The following is a 27,434-nucleotide window of genomic DNA, read 5'->3' as shown; positions in this document are numbered from 1 at the left end:
ATATATTTGGTCGGGAGTTTACCAAGAACATTAGGGCCCCTGCAAGTCATTGATACTCAGAAGGATTTGCCATTCGGGCCCAACAACACCTCCTCTGTGCCTCTCACATTGTTGCAAACACCTTTGTGCCTCTCGCACTGCTACAACCCCCACTGCGCTACTACAAACCTCTACACTCTAGCACTGCCTTGTCGCTCCATCGCATCTTGCTCCACTTGACATCCGTCACCCTGCTACTGTCATTCGAGGCTCCCGTAGCCAGATATGATCCAAGAGTTTGGGCACCTCAAGGATCCTGCCCCACATCTTCTGTAGTCCTCCTTAGTACAACTCGTTGTCCCCCCACCTCTTCTCTAGAGGTACATGAGCACTCATGGCGCAATCGTCATCAGTGTCGACTTCTTTCTCTGCCTTAGCCGGAGCTGCCTTGGAGTCAGAAGTGTCTCCCTTGTTTTTCTTCTTGGGACACTAGGATGCATACTGACCCAACTCCCCACAATGGAAGCACTTCACCTTGGAGATATCCTTCTTCTTCCTCCTCCCTTGCCGTCCTACAGATGCCAGAGCTGCATCCTCCTCTTTCTTGATTCGACTACCTTTGCCACTACTCTTTGCCTTGGTCAGCCATCTGATCTCTTCTTGGCGATGAGCTAACCATATCTCTTCCCATCCTGGAAGAGTAGCGCTGCCCAAAATCCCTTGGAGAAATGTCTCCCACTCCTCGGAGACTGCATTCAGGGCGGTCCTCACCGTAAACTCCTCATCCGACGCGACCCCTATGGAAGTAAGTTGGTCGTGAATCTCCTGCAATCTGAGGAGGAACGGATCTATGTACTCCCCCTTCTGCATCTGTTACGACCATAACTGATTCTCCAATAGCATCTTCCTTTGCACGGAAGTGCCCTGATACAATGTCGTCAAAGTATCCCACATCTCCTTTGTTGTGTTCTTCTCAGCAATATGTGGTATGACATGATCCTTGACCCCATCAAGGATTATGCACTTTTCCTTCGCTGTTACATCGTCATACCTGTCATTATCAGTTGGGTCGACTGGGATAGTCATGGTTCTCAAGGCGAAGCCCTTCATGCAATGTCTATCCAGGACTGCCAGGATCCTGGCCTCCCAGATGACAAAGTTGGAAGCCCCGTCCAACCTGTTCTAATCCCTTAGCCTGTTTACTGCCATCTCCGCTCTTCTTCTGGTCTCCCTCTGAGATTCGACTTCCCTCCTGGAAATCTCCCTTTATGTCTTGATTTCCCTGTTGGAAATCTTCTCGCCAACTGTCAAACCGATCCTCTACAATCCTCTTAGCAACTGCAACTTAGATCTGGATTTCTTGGCTAGAAATCCGTCAAGGTAGCGACTCCCTCTACCTTGGTTCTGTCTCGTTAGGTACTGTTCTGCTTTGATAGAAACAACACCCCATCAACTTCCTAATCCACAATCTTTACACAGCTCCCTAGGCCCCAACAACTGAAGTAAATGAGCCTTCCAGCTTTGCGCAATCCTGATAATGGCTAAATCACTCCTCTGGCGAACTGCGTCAAGCCTACCTGGTTGAGTAGGATGACATGGCTCTTTGTGAGCCTCTTTTATCTCTCTCTGCCTCTGCGCTAGCCCTCTCTTTGGCTCGAAATGATGATGCAGTCCCTTTGCATCACTCCTCTGCTACTTTCTCCTTAGGGGCAACTTTGTCTCTTGGGATAGCTCCTACTGCTGCAAATACTTTTGATTACGCTTGTGCTTTCAGTCGTCCTGTGATCTACAATGCTCTGATACCATGTTGAAATTTCTAAGTCTGACACGTTAGAAATCCCTACTACATTATCTAGTTTAATTTCTCCTACTTATTCGTTCCATTAACAAGTTATTTATAAATATAAATATCGAGATAAACACAAATGAAACCTTAACTCATATACAAATCAACAACTGAAATACTGAGACAAACACACAAGGGACACCGTTATTTTTGGACAATCGTCCTCGGAAAAACCCAATGCAGGAAAACCGTTGCGATAGTTATGAGGGTTTTATTATTATGTAGATTCTCGAGTACAACTAGGGTGCCAGAAATGGCTCACCCAACAGAGATTGTTACACGACAGTAATACCTCTTCTCGGAGACAGATATTCAACCTCTCAGCTCTAGTCTGCCCCATGAAAATCCTTCTGGTGCTTCCTCTTGGCCCTGCGTCAGTCATGCTAGCTTCAGCTCAGCTCTTGAAGCGTCTGCATCAGCCTCCTGGCTCTCTACGACAGCTCTCTAGCCCTCTGCGTCACCCACACAGGCCCCTGTGTAGCTCTTGTTGCCTCTACGTAGCTCTAGCTGCCTCTATGTCAGCCTCTTTAGTCACTGCGCTGACCCTCTGGCACTATCCCTGCCTCTCTGCTATGTACTCACTGCCCCTCGTTGCAACATACCACTAGCTCGAATTTTCTCAGCAAGCCCTGCTCCAGAAAATCGAACTAACTGATACAACTTGGTGTATCTCCAATTGACGCTCAAACCTCCTCTTATACTTTTCTTGTTGAGTCTTCAACGGTCGAGTTTAAGTCCCTAATCAACGACTAAGATTAGATTTGGCTTGATCCATGTCATTTAGAACATTCTCCCCCAATTTTATACTACTACCCATTAATATTTTAATTTTCCTAAGTTTAGACTTAGGAACTCATTAAAAATATTAATTATTTTAATCTCTCTGACCGGGTGGAATTTCCCCAAACCATTTATGGGTCTTGGCTAGAGCACATCTGATGCTACCACAAATCAACAATTCCTTTGATGATGGCAGTGCTTCTTTTTGCTTCTTTTGGATGATGTGAGCTTCCCAAGAACGCTTCAAGTGTAGAGTCCTTCGTTGAATGAGGTAGGGTCTTTGCGATCTTTCTTCTTCTACAAAGTGTTGATCCTTTTAGCTAATATGATCCTTGTAATGAAATGGGTAGCCCTCTCTGATGCTCCTTAGTTCCTTCCTTCAAGATGATGTGTGGATTAGTCCTTCTTGATGATCTCCTTGTGCTTGGCCCTTATGTATCCTTCTTTGAGTGATCTTCAAGCTGCCTCTTCTTATTTTGTCACCTTAGCTCTCATACCATGTTGAGAAATCAAGGGGCAACTTAATTAGATGATTTCTCTTACTTTGATAACTGCTTGTGATGTATTTTTACTTAACTTGATTAGCTTCTTCTTTCTCTTGATTATTATTGTGTTTGCTATCATCAAACAACTACCAAACAATGAAGATCAATGAGACAAGAGGACACAAAATATAGGCTGCAAGCCAGGGCCAAAACCTCTCCTCTTGAGAGGAAAACCCACAAGAATTCTTCTCTTCTTATAGAATGTTCAGATGACAAATTCCAAGACCTAAGACCCTTGTCAAAGACCCCTCCAAGACCAAGCCAACTTTCCTTCTTGATGAGCAATTTCAACCTAGCAGCTTTGACCTAGCAGCTTCCAACAATTTTGACCTAGCAGCTTCTAGCAACTTCAACCTAGCAACTTCCAACAACTTCGACCTAGCAACTTCTAGCAACTTTGACTCGCCAGCAACCTCGACTTCCCCAACAACTTTTGCAACTTCGACTTCCCCAACAACTTCTGCAACTTTGACTTCCCCAACAACTTCTTCTACAACTTTGACTTCCCTAACAACTTCTGTAATTTCGTTCTAGCAGCTACTTTAGAAACCCTAATGAGAGAGAGAGAGGTCCAAAACTTCAATCTTGCTTCTCTTTTTATTTTCCTTGATTTTTGTCCTTTTCCTTTTGTCTTCCAACTTCTTTCTTGAGGAGATTGAACTTTCTTGTCTTTTTTTGTCAAATGGGGTCAAGTTCCTTCCTATATATAGTCTTCCTTAGAGGTCAAATAACTATCCATGAGGCCTACTTGTCCTAATGTAGGTTGACTTGTCTTGGACGAGGTTTTTTGACTTACAAAAACTCTTTTGACATGATACAATATGCCCAATAGGGTCTTTAACATATTACAATGACTCTTTTGACTTCATGACTTCACGACAAATTCCTAGAAGCACTCAATGGATGCTTGACCTATAAATAAATTTACCTTGAGCATGAAACACATGCATCAAGAATGACAATAATAAATTCTTTCTCTTTACATCAAATACATAAGATCATGATTACATTAGACATTATGAAGGTTGAACCTAGTTAAATATCTCAACACTTCGACCCCCAGCTTCGACCTGCAACCAACAACTTCTGCAATTTCAGTCTAGCAACTACTTTAGAAACCCTAATGAGAGAGATAGGTCCAAAACATCGACCTTGCTTGTCTTTTTATTTTCCTTGATTTTTGTCCTTTTCCTTTTGTCTTCCAGCTTCTTTCTTGAGGAGATCAAACTCTCTTGTCCTTTTTTCAAATGGGGTAAAGTTCCCTCTTATATATAGTCTTCCTTGGAGTTCAAATAGCTGTCCATGAGGTCTACTTGTCCTAATGTAGGCTGACTTGTCTTGGACGAGGTCTTTTGACTTACAAAAAATCTTTTGACATGATACAATATTCATCCATTCATCCAAACTCATCCTCTGAGAAGGATAGCAAAATTCTCACAAGAGGAGATAACCCAATCCAAGTGATGATAATCAAAATGAATCATCTCACTTCTATTTATACACTCTGTAATGAATTTGATTTAGCTAAATTGGCCTAATTGAGACCCTAAAATAAAATAATGTGCATAATAACAATAGTTTTGGTGACAAGCTCACCAAAAAACTCAATAATGTAAAGATAATCCTGTCAAGAGGGTCGAATGATCAACAAAGTGAGTCGTTGGGCCTTTTAGGAGGCATAATGAGGTCCAAAATGGTGCCATGATGTAGAAATAGACTCCAAATATAGTGGACAAGAGGTTGGCCCCTTGTTTTTCGAATAAGAACCTGTGGTGCTCCCAAGTGGGTGTGGGGGCCCAAGAACGTCCTCATGGGTCTCCAAATAGATCGAATATGCCTGTAGACCATCTGTAAGTGGTGGGGTAATGACATAAGCCCTCCCTCTACAATGGGAGACATATTGGAACATCTGCCAAGTGTATGGTGCAACTGTGGGGCTAGCTGAGCATGGTGAACCAAGTGCATCAATCCTCATCCCAAAGGTGGAACACGAGCCATCGATGAGTGTTGCTGGGGATCCATGAAGTAATATTTGCTATGGTGGAGGCCCGTGGCTCTCAACGCTCACCCTACAAGTGCCAATGTGGCCCTCTGGAGGGCTAGGACACTGTATAGGGAGACCAAGCCCCAAATGAAGACCCACCTGCAATCCTGCATATGGTCCAATGCATCCCCTTGCCCTTCAATACAAGAATTCATTAGAATAATCTAGTAATAAAGCTTACAAGTCATGGGGCACTTCATGGTGGCATGTCCCTCCATAGTGGGCTTTGGCATGTACAAGTGTCTCCAAGCTCGATGGGGGGTTAACCAAGGACCCTATTAGGTGGTTTCAACCTTTAAAGAAGGAGACATGTCCATGGTACATCCCTCGAGTGGTAGGTAGTAAGTGATATAATAATTGAAGGGAGTGGGGATCAAGGGAATCATGCAGACCACATGCCAATGTACAAGGGTAGCTATAATAAGGGGAGCCCATGCCTGGGTATGTGAGTGTAGTAGGGAGAAAATCGTGGTACATGAGTTACGCCGACCTTTTTTTTTCCGCCCTTCTTCATATGCCATTTGCCTTTTATTGATTTTTCTTCATAATTGCTTGGGGTTCCAGGGGATGATGAGAGCATGATGTGTAATATGTAGCAGTGGATACCCCATTAAGGTGGGGTGGTTCATTGCCCACCTGGGGTTGGGACAATCATGGGTTCCTTAATGATGGAGGGGGCTCATTTAGGGCCCATAGGAACTAGGGTGATGGCCATGGGTAAGGGGTAGAGCTCATGCTTGGCTTTTTCCCACGTGCTAAATTTGTATGTCTCGACCATCTTTAGGATTTTGTGGTACATTTCCGGTTGAGAGTGGCCAAATTATGCTTTTTCTTTTCGTTTTAGCTGCATCAACCTCAGGGGCATTGTTCTAGGGCCGACCCAATGTGTGGACAAGGAGAGAGGGGGCTAACCCTATGTGGACCTGGTGGACACATGTGGACCTTGATGGGAAAATAGATGAATGGGACTAAAATGAGTGGAACGAGAGTGGTGTAGGTGGCATCAGGAAGTGGGACCACGCAACCAAATCAAGATTTCCTATGTATTGCCAACCCAAATCCCAAATGGTCAGTAAAAGAGAACCCACGAGACTAGGATACAACAATAACCACGAAATCGGGCAATGGAGACAAGAATACAAACCTAATCCACTCTTTCCGCTGAATCCCACCACCAATTCATGCCCAAAAGTGCCTGTGAAAAGTAAGGAAAATTGCTCAAGTATACCAATGAAATGTCATACCTTTGGGGTTAGGAGGCCCGCCTTCAAACATACATTCATAACAGATGAGCGAGGGATCACATGGCTGGCTTAGATGGTGGAGAAAGTGGAACATCGACCTGTCTGGGCGCTGCAAGGGGTTGCTGGCTGAGGACCATCTAGGAGAAAATTTTTCTTCTATGCATACTATCCACAAGTGGTGGGCAACAATTATGATGCTTTATCTTTTGTTGATATGGTGTTTGGAGATAGTAGGGCCCCGGGGCTAAGAATTGGATCCAAGAGAGCCTAGAAATACTCAAGGCTCTCAAGGACACCTTACAGGTTGTGTAGAATCAATAGAAGATCTATGCAGATCGCCACCTGGTTGAGAGACAATTTGAGGTTGGAGACTTGGTTTATTTATGCCTACAACCATACAGGTAGTCAACTCTCAAAGAAAAGGGGACCGAGAAGATTAAGCTTCACTTCTATGGGTCGTACAGGGTGACTAGGTGTGTGGGAGAGGTTGCATAAGAGTTAGAGCTTCCACCACAGAGGAAAGTGCATAATGTGTTCCATGTAACCTTTGTAGAGTTGCCACCCTTGGATGAGGAAGGACATCTAGTACTAGTTCTTGAAGCCATTTTGGAGGTGAGAAAGAAGAAGCTTAGGAATAAGGTAATCAGGGAATTCCTGGTAAGATGAAGGGACTTGCCTGAGGAGGATGCTACATGGCAGGGATAACTGTTATTACAACACCCAACATTTCATTTACTTGAAGACAAACAAATTTTGGTGGAAAGGACTGTTATATCCCAGTTTTCATAAATTTTGCTAAGTATAGCCTAATTTGCAATATTGGTGTTGGAGGCACATTTTGGCATTTCTGGACTTAGGAGAAAAAGAGAAAACCAATTTGTTAGTGGAAGGTGGGGGCCACCAAAGGAGACAATTCAACCCTCAAGGGAAAAAGGTGGCGAGTTAGTGGAATGTAGTGGCCAAGAAGGGGTACGCATGGGCCTAGAGTATTTGAGCCAAAAAGGGAGGCATTTGGAGCATCTTTTGACTATCATACTGCAGAATTTCAACCTCTCTTGGAGCTATTTAGCGCAGGAGTTGGAGTGCTATTGAGCACAGGAATTTCAGGCAAAATTGCACCCCTTCTTTAGAGAATCCTGAGTGTCTCCCTAGTTGTGAATTTGGGTGTCCAATTCTTGGCTTCTATAGGGCTACACTACCAGCAAAATTTTTAGCTCTGTGCACTTCCTAGGTGCAGAGACAATTTGTGTAGCATAATTTGGGGCCAGCTACTATGGGTTGGAAGAACAATTAATTGCAAGAGGATCTTACATTTTGGTGTCATTTTGCAAGGCTGATGTTGGGCCAATCTTGAGGGCCAAATTCTCTTAATTTTGGCAGTGCGTGGGGATTTCTGGGCAAAGTCTGCGCAAGTGTAGGAGAGGAGTTGATTCAAGGGAGCCAAGGGCTAGAATAAGTTGGGTCTCTAGAGGTGATTTGACAATGAAGCTTGGAGGCTCCTTAAGTGGTGCATTTGGGGTGGGGGGGTTTAGCAGTAGATTTTCTTCTAGTTGTTCGCACAGCTAGCGAGAAAGCCACTCGCACCTCACGAAGGGCTTTTTTGTCACCAGAACTAGCCCAAACCCTTTTTGGGATTTGATGGGTATTTGGAGGAGAGATTGTGGCAGAAGTTTCAAAATTTTTTGTGCAATATATTAAGCAGAATCTTGAGTTCCAATTGGCAGTCAGCAACATAATATCTGGGCAATGCATATTTCCAGTTTGATGCCATTTCCACTTCTGGTTTGGGACTTGTCACCTGCGTTTTGCATAGCTTGCATAACAAGCCCAGGTTCTATCATTCTTACTCATTTATGTACCCCGATCTCCAACATTAACAAAATGGCTTGGTTGTTTGCTTATTTCATTGGTGTTTTGATTTGTGCGCGTACTTTTAAATTTATATTGCTGCCCTTAATCCATTGTTATGTTATTTACTATTAATTTCTGCTTCAGAATATTACACAGATTCCAATTGGGAAGGAAGTAATGAAGACATGAAGATAAAATCAGGATGTTACTTCAATTTGGGTTCTGTTATGATATCCTTTATGAGTAGGAAGCAAACATCTGTTGCACTCGATGCTGCAAAAGCTGAGTATATAGCAACTAGACTTGCGAGTTGTGAAGTAGTGTGCTTTCAGAAGATTCTTGCAGGGTTGTTTGATTAGGTGTTGGAGACGACCATGATACATTGTGATAATCAACGTTGTGTGAAGCTTTCGGAAAATCTAGTTTTCCATGGCAGGTCAAAGCACATTGAGATCAAGTACCACTGCATCTAAGACATGGTACATAAGGGAGTAGTGAGGCTCCAACACAGTTCTACGGACGAGTAGGTTGTTGACATTCTCACAAGGCCTTTGTCACGGATAAAGTTTGTATACTTGGGACAAGCTTGGAGTGGTTGAGAATGCCCCCCTCGTTGAGAGGGAGTGTTGATGTTGTAGCATTGGGCAGACATTCTCCATAGGTCATGTTGAGATTTGTAGCTTGGCAGGTACTCCAAACCCTAGGCTAGAGGGTTGTGGAGGAATTGGCTTCATAAGGTCACTTGTGGGCTATGAACCTAAGCTTGGAGTTTTGTATCCAACGGTGTGGGGCCAAAACCATGAGGAGATTTGGACACTTGGCACTTGGAGATTGTTGGGCATCATTAAAGGATCAAGGAGCCGCTTGTAGCACCAAGAGATGCCTTGTAGAAATGGAGATACTAATTTATTAGTGTCTGTGTGGATGAATTTGTCGTAAGATCAAGTCGACCTTAGTATAAGGTGCCCCTCTTGATGGGCTGGACGCCACCCTAGGAGAAGTTATAAATAGAAGATTATGGAGACTCATTTTGACACATCCAAGCAACAAGCATTAAAGGCAGATCACCTATGAGGCAACCGAGCTCTAGTAGTCCAAACGAAGGGAGATTAAGGTTTGCTTTGGGATGGTTTATCGCAAGTGTCCGGGTTGAGTTTAAGCAAGGATAAGCCAACGAGGAAGAGAAAGTTTTGTGCCAAGAATTAGGGTTGGTTCTCTTCATGACACAAGTCCAAATTCTTTGTAGCGTGCCCTAGTGACAACTGTAGATCTATAGATGAATTTTGGAGAGGTCGAAAGGATAAACCTGAAGGCAGGGAGGTGTCAGAAAGGTCAGCGAAGGAGGTAGACTTGTAGAGGAAGGCGAGCCACAAAAGATTGAGGAGATTTGAGGTCAATTTTGGGACCATAACCCTAGTTACAGTCAGCTCTAGTAGTAGGACGAAAATTTCACATTTGTGCACAGAAGCCAAGGGAAAAAGGGGTAGAACTATTATGAGGAACAAGGTATGTTTTCGCTTTTTGAATTGAGGTTTTGTTAGTGGATGAGAGGTCCTAGTTTAGGACAAAAGTTGGGATAATCAAAAGAACAGTTTGTAGGACGGTTGTAGTGACTTGCCCCAAGCACTATGTACAACCTCTTGAAGGACTAAGAGGATTGTTAGAAGAGGCAGAATTGAAGAAGCTCAAGACTTATCTTTGAAGGACTAATGAAGGAGGTCAGGGGAGTTTGTTTGACTAGCCATATATTATCGGTTAGAGAAGGACATCTACAACAGAAGTGCCTAGCCCTCCATGCCCTAAGTGTGTCTTCATCTGGCATCATAGGAAGGCACTAGTGGGATGAATTCCCTAAGAGTTATGTCCATGAAGGACTAAGGGACAACTCCTTGGCAAGAAGTCCCAAAGGAGCTGAGTAGCAGTGGTCAGTTTAGAGTTGTTGTGGTTAGTTTAGAGTTGTTCACAAACAAAGTTGTGAACAACTTGCAAGAAGACCCTATGTGTTGATGCATTGATGGACGAATGGTCAACTAGAGGGAAAATTGGAGCTGTGTTTAATGACCTTAAGGAGCTAGTTCATTGATAAATGCATATTAGAGTTGCTGTAGATCGGAGCCAAAGGGCTAGGTAGATGTGTTGAAGACAAGTGGACTGAAAGGCCTTTGTATCGCTACATCAACAAGAAGATCAAGTATTGTCTTGTTCAAGGTAGATTGGTTGTTGAAGGACTAACACCCAACCCTAGTTCTATTTTCTTGTATCAGTGGATGTATGCACGCCATTATCCCTGGTACGGGAGCCCTAGACCGTTGTATTACAATTTGTTAATATAACAAAGTTGCGTTGTTGAAATTTGTAAAAAGTTGTCTATATTTGTGCATGTGTTGATTTAATACTGTATTTTGTTCCGCTGTGCAAAGTAGTTTGTCGTGGTATATTGGATTAGTAGTGTCAATGATTCTAAGACCCTAACCTAGATTCCAGTATCGTGGAAAAACATGGTATTAGAGCTACTTTGAAGGGCCAGTAATCAGAGTGTACACAACGAAGTGGCTCAGAGGGAGCTGAAATTGTCTAGATCATTGAGCACAGTGTTCAGTTGAAGACATGGAGATGTGGTCTTGACTGGCTTGGCAGCGAGATTGGCTAGGAATTCTGGTTGATTGGTGGTGAGCTTGGTGAACAATAGTTTGTTGTAGAGAAGATTGCTGATCATGGACTACCTGTAACTTGTCATGGGTTGTTGGGAGAACTCAAGGATTGCTTTGGTATGGAAGAAATTGGTATGATCGAGATTGCTTCATGTGATGGACATGATATTGGCAGGCTAGTTTCTTCATTGGATCGTGATGTTGCATATACGATATTGGAGGGATGTGCACGAATTGCGTTTGATCCAGGAGGATGAGTGCTTGCAACATTGAGTTGCAGATATGATGGCCCATGTTCGACCACAACTTGGACTGACCTTGTAGGATACAAGATTAGTAGCAGGTTGAATCAGTGGAGATCATGTAGACTCAGAGGGAGTCTAGCTTTAGAGGGAGTATCCCTATGGAAGTGTTGAGATCTTCAAGTTCAGATGAGATGAGGTAGAGGCACTACTGAGATAGAGTGGTTCATTCTACAGAGTATTCTGCAGTGGTGGACGTCAGATGGGCTAATGTTGCCGGTGATGATGATGGATATTTCCTAGTGTTGGAAAACACTGGGGGGGGGTGAATCGGTATTCCTTAGCAATTAGCACTTTTAAATCTTTTCAGAGCATTAGTTAATCTTCAATTATCATTAATGTTTATGCAGTAACAACAGTGAATAAAAGAACACAGGAGGCACAAAAATTTTAGGTGGAAAACCCCCTCCGGGTCAAAAACCACCAAACGCTTTTCTAATAATTCTTTAATCTTCAACTCCAATTGAAAAGAAAGCTCCAACTTCCTAGAATCTAGAAAAATATTCTTCTCCAACTCCCACTAGATGGACGATCCAACGCTCGAGATTCTTTAGTAGTCAACTGAACGGATGCCCCAACACCTAATGAGCTACAACTCATCCTAGCACCACCCTACCACCCTGAAGTTTTCACATGCTTGAACCTGTTGGTGACTTCATGCACCAGCCTAGCACCACCCTACCACCCTATAGAAGAATAAAAGAAGAATGGACTCCCGTACCAGGGAAAATGGTCCACTTTACAATGATATAGAATGAGGTAGAAGAAGAAGACACACTAGACCATAACCCCAACTATGACGCAACCACCTAATGATGATCCTAGACCTGTCGACACTGGCTCTTCAACTCTTGGCAGATACACTTGTACAACTTTTACAATGACTATGTACAATGGTACTTTTACAATGATTGTATGCAGTGCTTCCCACTTGAAGACTTCATGCGGTGAACTTCTTACTGCTGTTTTGCACCTTGATTGCTGCCCTTGTCATGCTACCCTTTCTCACTCTTCAGAACATTAGATTATGCATTGAATCTTCTCTTGATGAATATATAATACCTACAAAAAGTTTTCAAAGAAATACCAATGACATGATAATAGCAAAACTTACCTCATCCTGCGGAACATATGTTAGTGCTAAACAAAAACAACAAATTAGAATACAAAGAAACTAATGCAATTAATATATGAACATGCATATACAAAAGATACTTACCTGTAGCTTACCTCTACTGCGTCATTTTTTTGCACTTTGCTCTTTTTTGCCCTAGAAAGTCTGGTCCTTTGCACCCTTGACAACACTTGATCTAGTTTTTCTTGCCTTCTGCGATTTTAGATCCCCAACATGTGATCTTCGGTCTCATAGAAGCCCTCTGCTTCTTCTTTCCAATGCCACAGGTCTGACCCGATTTGGACTCTTCAAGACAAAGTTATGCCCAATCTCTCACAATTACCTAATTATGGACTAGTTCAGTAGAGCGAACTTGTACGATGTACCACGTGTCACTGTTTCCTCCTTCGGCTCTGAAATTGACACACGGAAAACTACAGTCTGTGCACTGCTCGCTACTTTTTACAGAATTCCAATCCTCTTCTCTGAGAGAGTTATGATGATTTTCCCAAGGTCACTTCTTTGAGATGAAATTCGGTAGCCTGCAAACACCCTAACTTCCACAGATCATATCTTTGAAAATATAGTGAACCAAGATTTGAAATTTGGTCTCAACGTTCATCAGGATTGCGAATGAAATGGGTTTTGATTTTAGAATCTAAGACTTCGCAGAAATGAAGTTAAAGAGAAAATTCCACAATCACTACATTTTGAGGATATATGAGATTTCTTTTTATAAAGTTGAGAGGGGCTTCTATAGAGAATGTTGGAGGGATTTTAGGAGCTTAAATAATTATTGATTATTAACTATTCAATGACCAAACCAATTATGAGTGCCATGCCACAACCCCATAGGGTTTTAGCTCACTAGCTGGGGTTACCAACTTCAAACATGAATATCTCTCAAACCGTGAAGAATTACTTGGCGTGCAATATATCAACGGAAACATTTCGACGAGTTAGAATCTATCTAGAAGATCCTTGACTCAAAATAGAGTAAGTTGTCAAGTCAAAATTCTCTTGCAAGATCAAGGTAGCCCCTGGTGCTTCTTGGGTTGACATCAATGACAACCTCAGATCATCTTTAGATCAACACCTAGTGTTGGAAGTACCTCCCTTGCTAAGAGGGAGTATTGAGATCCGTAGCCTGGGAGGTACTCCAAATGCTAGGCCTAGAGGGTTGTGGAGGAATTGGCTTCATAAGGTCACTTGTGGGCTCAAAATCCAGGCTTGGGATTTTGTACCCAAAGGTGTGGGGCCAAAACCATAAGGAGATTTGGGCACTTGGCACTTGGAGATTGGAGGGCATCCTTAAAGGAGCAAGGAGCCACTTGTAGCACCAAGAGATGCCTTGTAGAAATGGAGATATTAGTTATTAGTGTTTATGTGGATGAATTTGTCTCAAGAACAGGCCGATTTTAGTATAAGGCGTCCCTCTTGATGTGTTGTACGCCACCCTAAAAGATGGTATAAATAGAAGATGTTGGAGACTCATTTTGACACATCCAAACAAGCATCAATGACAAATCACCTCTGAGGTAGTTGAGCTCTAGGAGTCCAAACAAAGGGAGATTAAGGTCTGTTTTGGGATGGTTTATCACAGGTGTTTGGGCCACGTTTGAGCAAGGACATGCCAACAAGGAAGAGGAAGTTCCGTGCTAAGAATTAGTGTTGGTTCTCTTCATGAAACAGGTCCCAATTCTTTGTAGTATGCCCTAGTGATAGTCGCAGACCTATAGATGACATTTGGAGACCCTGAAAGGATAAACAAGAAGGCAGGGAGGTGTCACAAAGGTCAGCGAAGGAGGCAGATTTGTAGAGGAAGGCTAGCCATAGAAGATTAAGGAGATTTGAGGTCAAGTTTGGGACTGTAATCGTAGTTAGAGTCAGCCCTAGTAACAGGACGAAAATCTTAGATTTGTGTACAAAAGATGAGGTCAAAAGGGGCAATAGTATTCGGAGGAACAAGGTATGTTTTCCCTTTCTGAATTGATGTTTTGTTAGTGAATGGGAGGTCCTAGTTTAGGACAAAAGTTGAGACAGAAAAAAGAACAATTTGTAGGAAGGTTGTAGTGACTTGCCCCAAGCCCTATGTACAACTTCTTGAATGACTAAGAGGATTGTTAGAAGAGGCAAAATTGAAGAAGCTTAGGATTGATCTTTGAAGGACTAAAGAAAGTCAAGGGAGCTGTTTGACTAGCCCTAGATTGTTTGTTAGAGAAGCTCATCTACAAAAAAAGTCGGCAGCTGTCCATGCCCTAAGTGTGTCTTCATCGGGCAGGACAGGAAGGCACTAGTGGGAGGAAGTCCCTAAGAGGTGTCTGTGAAGGAATAAGGAGCAGCTAGTGGACAAGAAGTCCTAGAGGAGCTGAGGAGCAGCGATGGGCAATCTAGAGTTGTTCACAAATGAAGTTGTGAAGAACTCACAAGAAGATCCTATTTGTTGATGCATTGATGGATGAATGGTTAGCTAGAGGGTAGATTGGAGCCTTGTTCAGTGACCTAAAGGAGTTGGTTCATTGATAGAGGCAGGTTGGAGTTGCTGCAGATTAGAGCCAAAGGACTAGGCAAATGTGTTGAAGACACGTGGATTGAAAGGGTTGTGGAGTGCTACATTAGCAAGTAGGTCAAGTGTTGTGTTGTTTAGGGTAGATTGGTTGTCGAAGGACTGACCCAAACCCTAGTTGTATTTCCTTGTATCAGTTGATGTATGAGGGCCATTATCCTTGGTATGGGAGCCCTAGATCGTTGTATTATAGTTTGTTGATATAACAAAGTTGGATTGTTGAAAATTGTAAAAATTTGTCTATATTTGTGCACGTGTTGATTATTGTTGTATTTTGTTGCGCTGTGCAAAGTAGTTTGTTGTGGTATATTGGATTGGTAGTGTCAGTGATTCTAAGACCCTAACCTAGATTCCAGTACCGTTGAAAAACAACAGGTCAAGGGTATTGACCGAGTGCCATGTAATGTGGCTACAGAGTATGGCCCGAATAGCATCAGGGCCCAGATTTCTCCCTCAATCAAAAGGTTTTGACCATATTGCTAAGGGGTACTTGGCGAATGGGTACAGCGAGTGCGCGAAAGCATCAGGCAAGTATTTTTACCATTCAAGTGCCATGTGATGACATGGGGGAGTGGTATATGGGTCTATTCTTTCACCATTGGTCAAGGATAATTGACATGGTTCCAAGTGATGACTTGGTTAGTTGGTGACCTAGGACTAGTTTTGCTTTACTCTAGTCAGGGAGAACTAACCATATCACCAATGTGTATTTGGCTAGTGGGTGACTAGATCCTTTGAATGATGTTGATGCATGATTCTTTCCAAGTGGCTCTGGAATGCAACATGAAGTGGATGGATACATTAACATAGAGGGCTCATTCAATCCTTTCTTGGGATGGAGAAACTTTTCAGTGAAGTGGACATCTGTGGAAGTAAAAGTGAATACATCCCTAGCTAAGAGGGAGTGTTGATTTTTGGGTAGCTGCAGGAGGTATTCCCCACAAACTCAATTTGGCTTAATTAAAGAAAAAGTAAATTAAATCAAAATTAATTTTCTTTTATCTAGCTCCAAAAGTTCAAGTCGGCCCAACAAGGAGATGTGTCCCTTGGGCACCGCAAGAACACTATAAAAGGACATTTGATCTCCTCATTTCAACATTCATAACACACATGCATAGGAGATCATTTTTGTGAAAAACGATATGATTGGTGAGCCACAACAAGAAGGACTAGTAGTTGATTTGTCTTGTTGAGTTTGAGGGTCGTTGCCCTAGCAAGTTGTTGAGGTCTTTTTGTAGGTTGAGGGAGTTGTAGCCCTAGGAAAGGTGTCGTGGGTTTCCATGTCTAGGTTGCAACAAGAGTTGGAAAAAGGGCCAAGTCTTGGTCCAAGATAGTGCCTTAGGGAAGAGCTAGACAGGTCAAGGTCTTTCCATAGTCAAGGCCTACGAATGGATGTGGAAGGGGCTAGAAAAGGGCCACTAAGGATTTTGTAAAATCTGGTGTCGCTAACATGGGTGTGGCTGATGTAACCTTTTTAAATGTCTCAAAACATTCTTTTGCTTTGTTATTCCATTAGGAGGAAACTTTCTTCAATAAGTTCGATAATGGTGTTTTTAACTGAGCATAGTTCTTGATGAACCTTCTGTAATACCTTGTTGATCCTAGGAATCCTCTTAGTGTTGTTATGTTATTTGGCCTTGGCCATTCCATGATTGCTCTGATTTTATTGGAATCCACCTCAACTGCTTCCTTGGATATGACTTGGCCAAGGTATTCTACTTCTTCCTTACTAAAGGTATATTTTGATATTTTTGCATAGAGCTAATTTTATTTTAGGAGAGAAAGTACTTGCTCCAAATGCTTTAGATGTTATCTTGTTGTAGATAAGGATGTTATGAAAAAAGACTAGTACTAAATTTCTTACGCAGGGTTTAAAGAGTTCATTCATGGTCGCCCAGAAGGTTGCAGGGACATTGGTTGACTTGATTGACATCACCTTGAATTTGTAGTGACCTTTGTAAGTTTCAAAAGAAGTATTTGCGACATCTTCTAACCTTACTTCGATCTGATAGTATCCTGACGTTAGATCTAATTTTGAGAAATATTTCACTCCATGGAATTCGTCCAACATCTCATCTATCAATGATATAAGAAACTTGTTTTTATAGTTATCTTATTTAAGCCTCGATAATCTATGCATAGTCTGAAAAACCAATCTTTTTTGAAAACCAACACTACTGGGGTTGCAAGGCCTCCTTTCTGTAATAACTCCACACTTTAATAGATCTTGAATTGGTCTTTCTATTTCCATTTGATGATGATGAGGATACTGGTACGACTTGATATTCACCAGTGCTAAGTCTGGTTTGACCTCAATTATATGTTCTATCCTCCTTTCTTCTGGCAGCGTCATAGGTAAATCTTGGAATACCTTGACATAGTTTTGGATTAATGTTTTAATATCTGGATGTTGAGAGTACATTATTTTTATGTTTCTTTATCCATTTGATGGCATTGTGCAATGTAAATTGGTGCCCACTTCCGAGTTAATTTCTTCATTTGTTGTATGTTAAATTTCTAATACCAGCCATAGTTATTTTATCACAACAATTTAATTTATCCCCATCTTATTATTTATTTACCCACATAATAACTGAATCACCAAAAGAATAAAATCACTAGTATCTTTAACTTCTAGAATTAAAAATATGCAACATAAATAAACCAAAGAGATCAATCACACATTGCAAGATTAATTAACCCACAAAGAAATCTCAGTGTTTTCATTATATCGAAAATATGGGGTTTTTAACCCACAAAGATACAAGGAAAAATACAATTTGGAACCTACTCGGCTCCCTCGGAATGAATTCATCCCAGGTAAATCAGCCTTAAGGAAATCTACCTCCAGATGAAATCACTCTGAAGAAATCGACCTCGAGCAATCCTATCTGCGCCCTCTAGCAACTTGATCTGCACCTTGCTTCTAATGCACATCGGAAAAACCACAACACTCCAGCAACTCGACCTCCTCTAGATCAACACGATCTCCTTACTGCAACTCAGCTCAACAATCTCCTCCAACTTGGCCTTCCTCGATTCACCCAAATCCACTTGCATTTCTTCCTTCTTTGCAGACTAGTTACTGACCCACTCGCATTGCAGAGAAAATCTTTTTCTCTCGTAATTACTCGCTCACACACTTGTGCTCTTCGTTGTGTCTTCACCTACATCACTAGCCTCATTTATAATTTTCATTGGGTCCAAAATTCAAATACCTAACCCCAATCTCCCCTCTCGAAATGTCTTGAATCTTCCTTCTAGCAACATCTTGAAGATCAATGATAGACATTATTTCTAAGTCACTTAAATAATTAAATTATTTATCCTTAGAAAATAACCTAATAGTCCACAATATTTAATTGACTTTAATTATTATACTTTTCCTAAGTTAAACTTAGGAAATAAGACATAAATCACTACAAGAGGCAAATAATGTCTTCCACGTGCCAAGACACCAAGCAATTGTAGAAGACCTTTTGATGTTACTCACATCCTCACTCGCTCCTAGCAAGGGAGGGATTCTCCACCACCCTTAGCTTATCTCAATACTTAACAAACTTTCCCTTCACTAGAGGCTTTGTGAGAACATCTGCCACCTACTCCTTTGTAGAAATGTACTGCAATGTCACAACACCCCTTTGGACCCTATATTTGATGAGGTGATACCTGATCTCGATATGCTTGGACCGATCATGAAACACAGGATTCTTAGAGAGCTTAATGCAACTTTGATTATTATAGTGTATTATCGTTGGCTCCATCTACAGGTCAAATAATCCTGCGAGCATCTTGCAAAGCCACACTTGTTGCCATGAATTTTGTCTCTGCTGAACCGAGTGCCACTGACTACTGCTTCTTGCTGAACCATGAGATCATGCCTGATCCCAAGTTGAAACAACATCTAGATGTGGACTTTCTGTCCACCACGCTCCCTACCCAATCATAATATGTGTATCCCTACAACTCCACTCCTCCAGATCTAACTTATCTCAGTCCAAAGTCTATTGGCCCATGCAGGTATCTCAGCACATGCTTCAGTGCCACCCAATGAACCTTTCTCAATTCAACCATGAATTAGTTGTGTATTCACAACAAAACATATATCTGGTCTAGTGTTGACCAGATACATCATGGTTGCCTATACAATGTAGTATCCACTAATTCACCTTTAGAAGCACTCAACTTCTTCAGATTAGTGATTATAGGTGTAGACATAGGCTTGTAGTCCTCCATGATGAATCTCATCAAGATCTCCACTGCATACTTTCCCTGTCCAAGAAAAATCTCTCTTAGCTGCTACCACTCCTCCAATCCCAAAAAGTAGTGCATCAAGCCGATGTCCTTCATGTCGACTTTCGAAGTAAGATCCTCCTTGCACATCCCCATGAGCTTCTCCAATGCTGTCAAGAAGAGATTGTCCACATATAATACCAAGATGAGTGATTCACCCTTAATGAATACAAAGTACAAGTTAGGATCAACCTCAGTCTTGGTGAAGCCCAAACCAAGAAGATATCCATCGATCTTGGAATACGATGCGTGGAGCCTGCTTTAGCCCGTAAAGGACCTTCTTCAACTTGCATACATGGGAATCTCTCCCATGCACCTCAAAATCCTGAGGTTTCTCAATATATAGCTCTTCCTCAATCACTCCGTTGAGGAAATTAGGCTTCACATTCATTTGATGTATCCTCCACCCCAACTCTGAAGCAATGGACATAACTGCTCTAATAGATGCATATATGGCGACAGGTGCAAATGTCTCCTCGTAATCCACTCCCTCCTTCTGGGAGAACCCTCTCGCCACGAACCTCACTTTATACTTCTCAATATTGCCATTTGCAGCATGTTTGAACGTGTAGATCCATCGAGAAGTGACCACATACTTCCCCTTCAGTCTTGACACTATATCCTGGACATCATTGCTCATGATGGAGCTATACTCCTTTATCATGGCATCTCTCTAGACCTGCTTGCTTATAGCCTCAAAAGTGGAAGGCTCAGACTCGTCATTGCTACTCGACAATGCCAAATAACTGGAATATCAGGTTGGTGGTTTGCTTTGCCTGAAAGTGCTACTAGGAGCCCCCACATGCTCCTCAACATCTCTCAATGTTTTTTCGGCCCATCTTGCCCTCCTCTTAGTAGAGCTCGAACGAATATCCAACTCATCCTTTGATTTTGTTCCCTGTGTCCCCTGCTAGTGCCGTTGGTCCCTGCTCAACCTTAGGAGCCTTGTGCTTCTTCTCCTCACCACTGTTGGCTCTTGCAGATGAGATCCCTTGAGGGTCCTATCGTCATCAAACCTGACATCTCGACTCAAGATCACCTTTCTATGTCCTTGAATGTAGACTCAGTAGGCCTTCAAGACCTCACTATAGCCAAGAAACACACCCCTCTCAGATAAGGGCTCCAACTTAGTCCTCTTCTATGTAGGCATATGGATATAAACTGGACTATTGAATATGTGCAAGTGACTCACATTTGGTTTCACTCATGTAAACAATTCCTCATGAGTCACGACCTCCAATACCTTGTGAGGACTCCTGATCTGTACATACACCATACGCCATACACAACTGTATTGCAGGCCTCTGTCCATAAAAATATAGGCACTCTTGATCATAGGTCATTGCCCTCACTACCTCCATGATGGTCCTAATTTTCCTCTCGACAACCCCATTCCCGCCTGCTTGCAAAAGTTCAGGAACTCGTTGGAGGTTTATTCAGCCCCATTATCTAATCTCAGCACCTTAATTTTCCTTCCTGTTTGGTTCTCCACAAGAGCCTTGAACTCTTGAAACCAATTGAAGACCTCATTCTTGGTCTTCAAGAAGTAGATCCAAGTCTTCTTGGAATAATCATCTATGAATGTCGCAAAATATAAGGACCCTGTGATCGACATCATAGACATAGGACCACATATATTAGAATGCACCAAGTCTAGCACACCCTTAGACCTGGTCTCACTATGAGGATACACGTTCTTAGCCTGCTTTCCAAGCGCACACCCTTTACACACCCATCCTGCTCCACCAAGATCTTTGGGAAACCAATAACCATCCTTTGGACCATCGGAAGAGTTCTGTAGTGTAGGTTCTACTAATAATGCGTATATGTTCTCGGTTAGTTGGTCAATTCACTTGCCATGGTACCTAAGTGGCCTTGTAGTTTTGTCCTTGTCATCATCCCTCATTCCTAATGTGGTTTTCTGATGATCCTTGGATTCCGCTATTAAATTATCAATTGTCTCATTTTTCTATTAATTTATTAATTTTCTCTATTAACTCTTTTTATTCTTTCCCCAACTCCATCTACACCTTTTCAACGTTGTCAATATGATGTCTTATCCTATTGACCTCATCTTTGTATCGATTGACCGGTGTCAATATTTCTTCATTCATTTTCTTACTGGATTCCATTTTATTTTATTTTTATTTTTATTTTCATGTTTCTAGAACTTCTAATAAAATGAATTTATAAATTTTTTATAATAAAGTGACTTTTTTTTTTTTTATATTAAGTGACTATATATATATAATTAATTGAATTTGAAAAGTGATGTTTATGGTACGGTATTGGTTGGTGCGATTGATTAATGAAACCAAAAGCAATGGGCATTGTCACAATTATAGTATTATATATTTTTGGAGTTTTTGGCTGGAATCCGATGAAATAAAATTTTGGTCAAATTGTGATATTTTGTTGTTTCAAATTTATTTTCGACTGCATATATGGATTCAAAAAACCACTGGGCCAAACTCGGATTGTGGAGAGTTCACAGCTCAAATTTGTGATTTTAACACATCCATGCTAGATTTTGAGCAAATTCAATTGGAAATATGCCCGGAAAGCTCCAAAATGTATAACAGGTAGACTATGGCGAAAAATGTGGGGGAGTGGGGACCTAGGGTAGGAATTTGAAATCTGAAGCACCTGTCAGTTTCTGCAATTCTAGTGCTCGTTTTGATCATTTTAACAAAGAATGTTCACAGGCAAGGAATTTTTTTGGCTGTATTTGATGGGCAAATCACCTTGTGATGGGCAATTTGCCCATCAAATTCCATCCCTGGTGGGACCGGTCGGTAGATGATGACAACGTTGTACTGTATCGCGAGGAAAAGACTTGTAGGTAGACAACAATGGTGTTGTGTTGTATCCGAGGGATAGTATAGTTGAGGTGAATATGTCAGCAGTGGGGATAGTATAGTGGAGGTGACGATGTCAGCAGTGGTGCGGGGGAGTGGGATTGGTAGGCAGACTATGACAGGGGTGGTGGCTATAGCAGCTGGTGAGTCGGAACAGTTGGTTTGTGGATTGGACAGTCCAGGGATAGGAGTGGAGGGCATAGTGGATACAACAGACAGGATCGGGGAATGCTGCGGTGGAAAAGAAGTGGAAAATGTGATAGTGGGAGTGAAACAACATACAGCTGGTTGTTGTGTTAGTGCATGGGGTTGCAAGGATGATTCTGTCTCTGATACCAATTTTACAAGAACACTTGTTGATATGAATTGAAAATAATTGTTATTGAATATGATGAATGAATGAATGAATTATAATGTCGCTCAGATGATGCACTATATAGCATCAACTGCTCACGAGTGAGGGGGGTATGTACAGTATGCACCCTTTACTAACTATTTTTTATTATTTATTATTTTTGTTTCTGACATTTGTTATGTATGTTTTCTGTACCAAATCGTACGAGTTCTATTCATGTTTGAATTTTGCTACTATGATTCAAACTTGTTGGTTCTGATAACTCTAGTTAGGACTTGGTGGTTGCTTTGCTCCTGGTGTATCTGCTTTTATGCAATTTCAGTAAACATGTTTACAACATATCTGCTAATAGTTACTTTGATTTTGACAAAATTAATGTGCCTATCCTTTGGTACCATCCACAAGCTTTATTACTTGACATAAAAAGTAAAGAGAAACGCAAGAATCTTGCTAATAGTTACTTCGATTTTTGACAAAATTAATGTGCCTATCCTTTAGTACCATCCACAAGCTTTATTACTTAACATAAGAAATAAAGAGAAACACAAGAATCTTGGCAATTAGTTAGATCAATATCTTTCTTTCACCTTGAGACTTTTCTGGTGGCAGTCAAAGCAGTGATAAACAGACCATATGAACTAGTATAAATATATAAAACTGTAAGTCAATCACAAGGCATAGCTTGCCTGTAGAAATTATTGAAATTCTGATGATATATAAAAAGGTTTCTAATCAACCAGAATGTTTGATTTTTTTCTAAGAAGAATGAGTTTCTCCCCAAAGAAAAAACATCCATCTATTGCAAATACCCTATGAATTTTTTCCAAAATTTCGAGGAAAGGAACTGAATCTCGATCCCTAGATTGGTTAGGCGGACAGATATTGCACATTCAGAGGAACCCCATTGATTTTATACTGTCATCAGTTTAATGACAAGCCAGTGCTCCAATAATGATATCACTTCAACTTAAATCAACTTGTTACATTTGTGTGGATGCTTGATGCAATTTCTCCTGATCATTTACTGAAAAGAAGAAGATACATTAAAATCATAGCTGTTTGTGTAATTTGGAAAAGGGCTCATCTTAGATTTACTTTTTGTTCTGGTGTTGGTCCCCTATGGATAATTTTGGTTCTAGATTTTTTTTGATGCTTGTAAGGAAGTGAAATGAAGTGAGTGATTTAGAACTAAGAAATTACAAATGCTGGTATGTCTTTTTTGAATTCTCTTTAAATAATCATATAATTAGAAACTGAGTAAGTCATTGGTTTGTCATTTCTAATATTGTGAGCTGTATGGAACCAGGCTTTATGCATTTGATGTACATTGCAACTCATTTTTCCCGCTGTTTGTTGCACTCTATGGTAATCCTCATAAAGCCCAATTATCTCGTGTTTATAGAAATTCACATGTTCATTTGCATCTTCCTCTAGTAGAACTATGTTTCTGATTTGTACAACTGTATTTTATCCTGCAGTGATTCAATACTTTGTCTCACCTCTGTTAGTTGCACAAGGATTCGTTCCCGTTTTACTGTCAAATTTGCTCTTTATGGTAGCCTTCTCTTACTACCATTACCTGAACTTTCTAGGCTATGATGGTAAGCTTCTTTTGATAAAAGTTATCAGATCTGAACTGAATAAAGGTTCCATTTTTAAAGTTATTTCTATACTTTTATCTTTAATACTTCACATATTTCTGTGCATGTGCTACAGTGTTACCCTTCTTGGATAAGACAACATTTTTCCTCTACCCTATTGGCTTTATTATTATTCTCTTTCCATTCTGTAAGTGATCCAGAGAGCCTGCAAATGTATATTTTTTTCAGTCTTTTCAAATTTGGTTTCGAACTTTCAAGTTTTCTGTTCAGCTAACTATACAATGTTTGTTGTGTTTTATTTTTTCGATCTAACATGAACAGTATATGTTTGTGCATGGTATGTTTAGTGGTACTTGCTCGCTTCAACCCTACACGATATGTTCTGAGTTTCTACTATGGCTAGAAGCGTTCAAAGGGAACCATTTTTATAAATCACCACTGCCTGGGCTGGAATTGTAGCTGATATGGGAATGACCAATGGGTGGTATGGAAATTTAGCCACGTGTAGCTCTTTGTAATGGTGCTAATTTGCATCTCAAGCACCTGCAGTAGTTGGCAGAATTGTGTATAAACTGAATGGACACTTAGTAGTCTTCTGAGTTTGGTTTTTCATTTTGCTGGAGTCCATTCTTGCAAATTAATAGATTATTTTTTCCATCTTCCGTGGCAAGCTCTCTTTCTCTGACCTGCCATTTTCTGCCTTTTTCATTACTGACTTTCATGTGCAAATTCTCAAGTTGATTGAACAGAAATGGATGTGGATTTTGGAAGACATTTAACTTTCTGTCGAGATCTTACTTTCTATCGAGATCTTATTACTAATTTCATTGGAAGGCATTTAACTCTCTATTGAGATCTTATTACTAATTTCATATTGGCGGTTCCCTACATCGTGCCATTAAAAAGAATTGTTTGCTCATGTGCTACCACATTAGTGGAAAGTTTCGTGAATTCCTAGTGGAAATTACCTGACAAAATGCGGGGCAATGAAGACATCTTGATTAATTAAAACCATTTAACTTGAAACTGTCCTATCTAGGACTATTCTCACTCTTCTCTGAGTGCCTTCAACAGTGCTTAGGTAGCGCTCACAGCGAGATAGGCAGCTCAGCTTACTATTATGATATTATGCCTACCCTAATGTGTAAAGAATAGAATAGGTAGCACAGGTCAGCAAGCAAGCATAGCTAGATCTAAGGTATCTGGATCAGAAAGGGTCTGTAGCAGTAAGTACCGACTAAGTAAGGGATTAATTCAAGAAGTGGTAGAGGTCAGGAGTCTGGCTGTAGCTCATGAGGGCAGTTCTGAGAATCTAAATAAGCAGTTGGTAGCTGCGGTCCAATTTGTGCAACTGACAATAATTATTCCGGCTGGCTCTGAACCAGGTGATTCCTCCCACATCATCCATCCCATCACTACGTGCCTTTGTCCAATAAAGAAAGAAGTAAGATGACCACTTCGTCCCTAAAGCAAGGTCTAAAAGCTATGCCCTGGGATTGGTCCAGTCTATTCAAAAACCTTAGTTAAAAACGCTTTGGATAAAGAGAAACCTTGTTTGTCGGGGATCAGAGTAGTTGGTTACCAGCATTGAACAGACATTGCAAGGAGTCACAAATGTTTCTCTACAGTGCCAGCCTGAATTATGTTGAAGTTTTTCTGATGGCCTCTAACAGCCCTTCTCGTTCAATTCCATTCTTGCAAGCTCTCTCTTTCTCTGACCTGCCATTTTCTCTGTTTTTCATTACTGACTTTCATGTGCAAATTCTCAAGTTGATTGAACAGAAATGGATTTGGATTTGCTAGTAAAATCAACAATTGGAAGACATTTAACCTTCTATCGAGATCTTATTGCTAATTTCATTGGAAGACATTTAACTTTCTATTGAGATCTTATTACTAATTTCATATTGGTGGTTCCCTACATAGTGCCATTAAAAATAGTTGTCTGCCCATGTGCTACCACATTAGTGGAAAGTTATTTGAATTCATAGTTGAAATTACCAGACAAAATGGGGGGAAATGAAGGCAGCTTGATTAATTAAAACTATTTAACTTGAAACAGTGGTTTCCAGCATTGAACAGGCATGTGGATTTTGGAAGACATTTAACTTTCTGTCAAGATCTTACTTCCTATTGAGATCTTATTACTAATTTCATTGCAAGACATTAAACTTTCTATTGAGATCTTATTAGTAATTTCATATTGGCGGTTCCCTACATCGTGCCATTAAAAAGAGTTGTCTTCTCATGTCCTACCACATTAGCGGAGGAGTCACAAATGTTTCTTTACAGTGCTGACCACTTGAACTATGTTGAAGTTTTTCTGATGGCCTGTCACAGCCCTTCTCGTTCAAGTCCAAAACCAATGCTGTTTAGATCAGTGTTGTGAACATCTCAATAACATCCCGATTTTATCTCAAAATCACAATTTTTTGGCCTAACTGATGTTTGCCGATTTTTAAAAATATTTTTTGGTATCTTCATTTTGCCAATGTTTGCCGATTTTTACCGATATTTTTTCGATTTTTATGATTTTTTTTGGTTTTCCGGACCCTTGCCGATTTTATCCCAATGCCAATGTTCACAACATTGGTTTAGATAGCTCTTATGTTACGCTTTTGTATCAGGAAGGCATCCACAATTTATTCCATCACAAATGTTTTGCATAACATTATTTTATTTTGGATATTGGAAAAACGGTTTATGGGATATTTGGCATTTAACATGAATATATTATTTCATTATGGTTTGAATGTTTGAGACACGCTGAATAATTACTGCAAAACATAAAATTTGAATATCTAAAAGGTAAATGATATTTTTTCTATGAATGCATTAATATGTAGATACTATTGAATACAGTGGCATTACAGCATGGGTCTGGGTGGGTCTAAATGTTACTAGCATAGAAAGTTAGAAACAAATAAGACGATGTATGGCTTCCTTGCCCGATCTGTACGAATAACTGCGTATTGACAAGTGATAAATTGTATTGAATGCACATTACAGATGCATTCTTGTGTACTTTATGTTCCCATTTCATGAGGAAATTTGAGGTAATGCCCTTCCCCAGTAATTCTGTTGAGCCTAAACCTTTTAGACTAGTACTAAATGATGAATATAAATCCACCAATGTTTTCTCAAATGCTTTGTCCAGTCCAGGATTTAAATCTTGATCATAATTGCTATCTAGGCTGTAGACTGCTTGAGATTTCAATCTTAATGTCTTATTTCCAAGATTATGGAAGTCAAACTACATTTCAGGTAGATAAGAATTGATTTTAAAGGATATTGTACATGTTATTCGAGTCTCTTCAGAAATAAAACTGATATAGCCAAAGGATGTATGATTAGTTTGACAAATAAGCCAAAACCTGAAAGAAACCTTCCGGGTGATATGTACTG

At 40.7% G+C, this 27,434-nt stretch overlaps 1 protein-coding gene across 1 annotated transcript in view; it reads left to right on the top strand.

Annotated features, from left to right (window-relative positions):
- LOC149139990 (uncharacterized) overlaps positions 1-24,878 on the top strand; it is a 246,851-nt gene extending 221,973 nt beyond the window's left edge. The window contains exons 7-10 of the mRNA XM_089447038.1: positions 23,735-23,793; positions 23,907-24,029; positions 24,145-24,216; positions 24,377-24,878. Of these exons, the coding sequence (XP_089303164.1) occupies positions 23,735-23,793; positions 23,907-24,029; positions 24,145-24,216; positions 24,377-24,432 (310 nt within the window). The 3' untranslated portion in view covers positions 24,433-24,878. The remainder of the gene's footprint in view (positions 1-23,734; positions 23,794-23,906; positions 24,030-24,144; positions 24,217-24,376) is intronic.
- The last annotated feature ends 2,556 nt before the right edge of the window (positions 24,879-27,434 follow it).

Source organism: Pinus tabuliformis, chromosome X, assembly GCF_031772625.1.
Source record: "Pinus tabuliformis cultivar Carrire ecotype Pingquan chromosome X, CPIR1, whole genome shotgun sequence".
NCBI classification, from domain to species: Eukaryota; Viridiplantae; Streptophyta; class Pinopsida; order Pinales; family Pinaceae; genus Pinus; species Pinus tabuliformis.
Note: the sequence above shows the minus strand (reverse complement) of the source record. Positions and strands in the feature narration are given on the sequence as shown.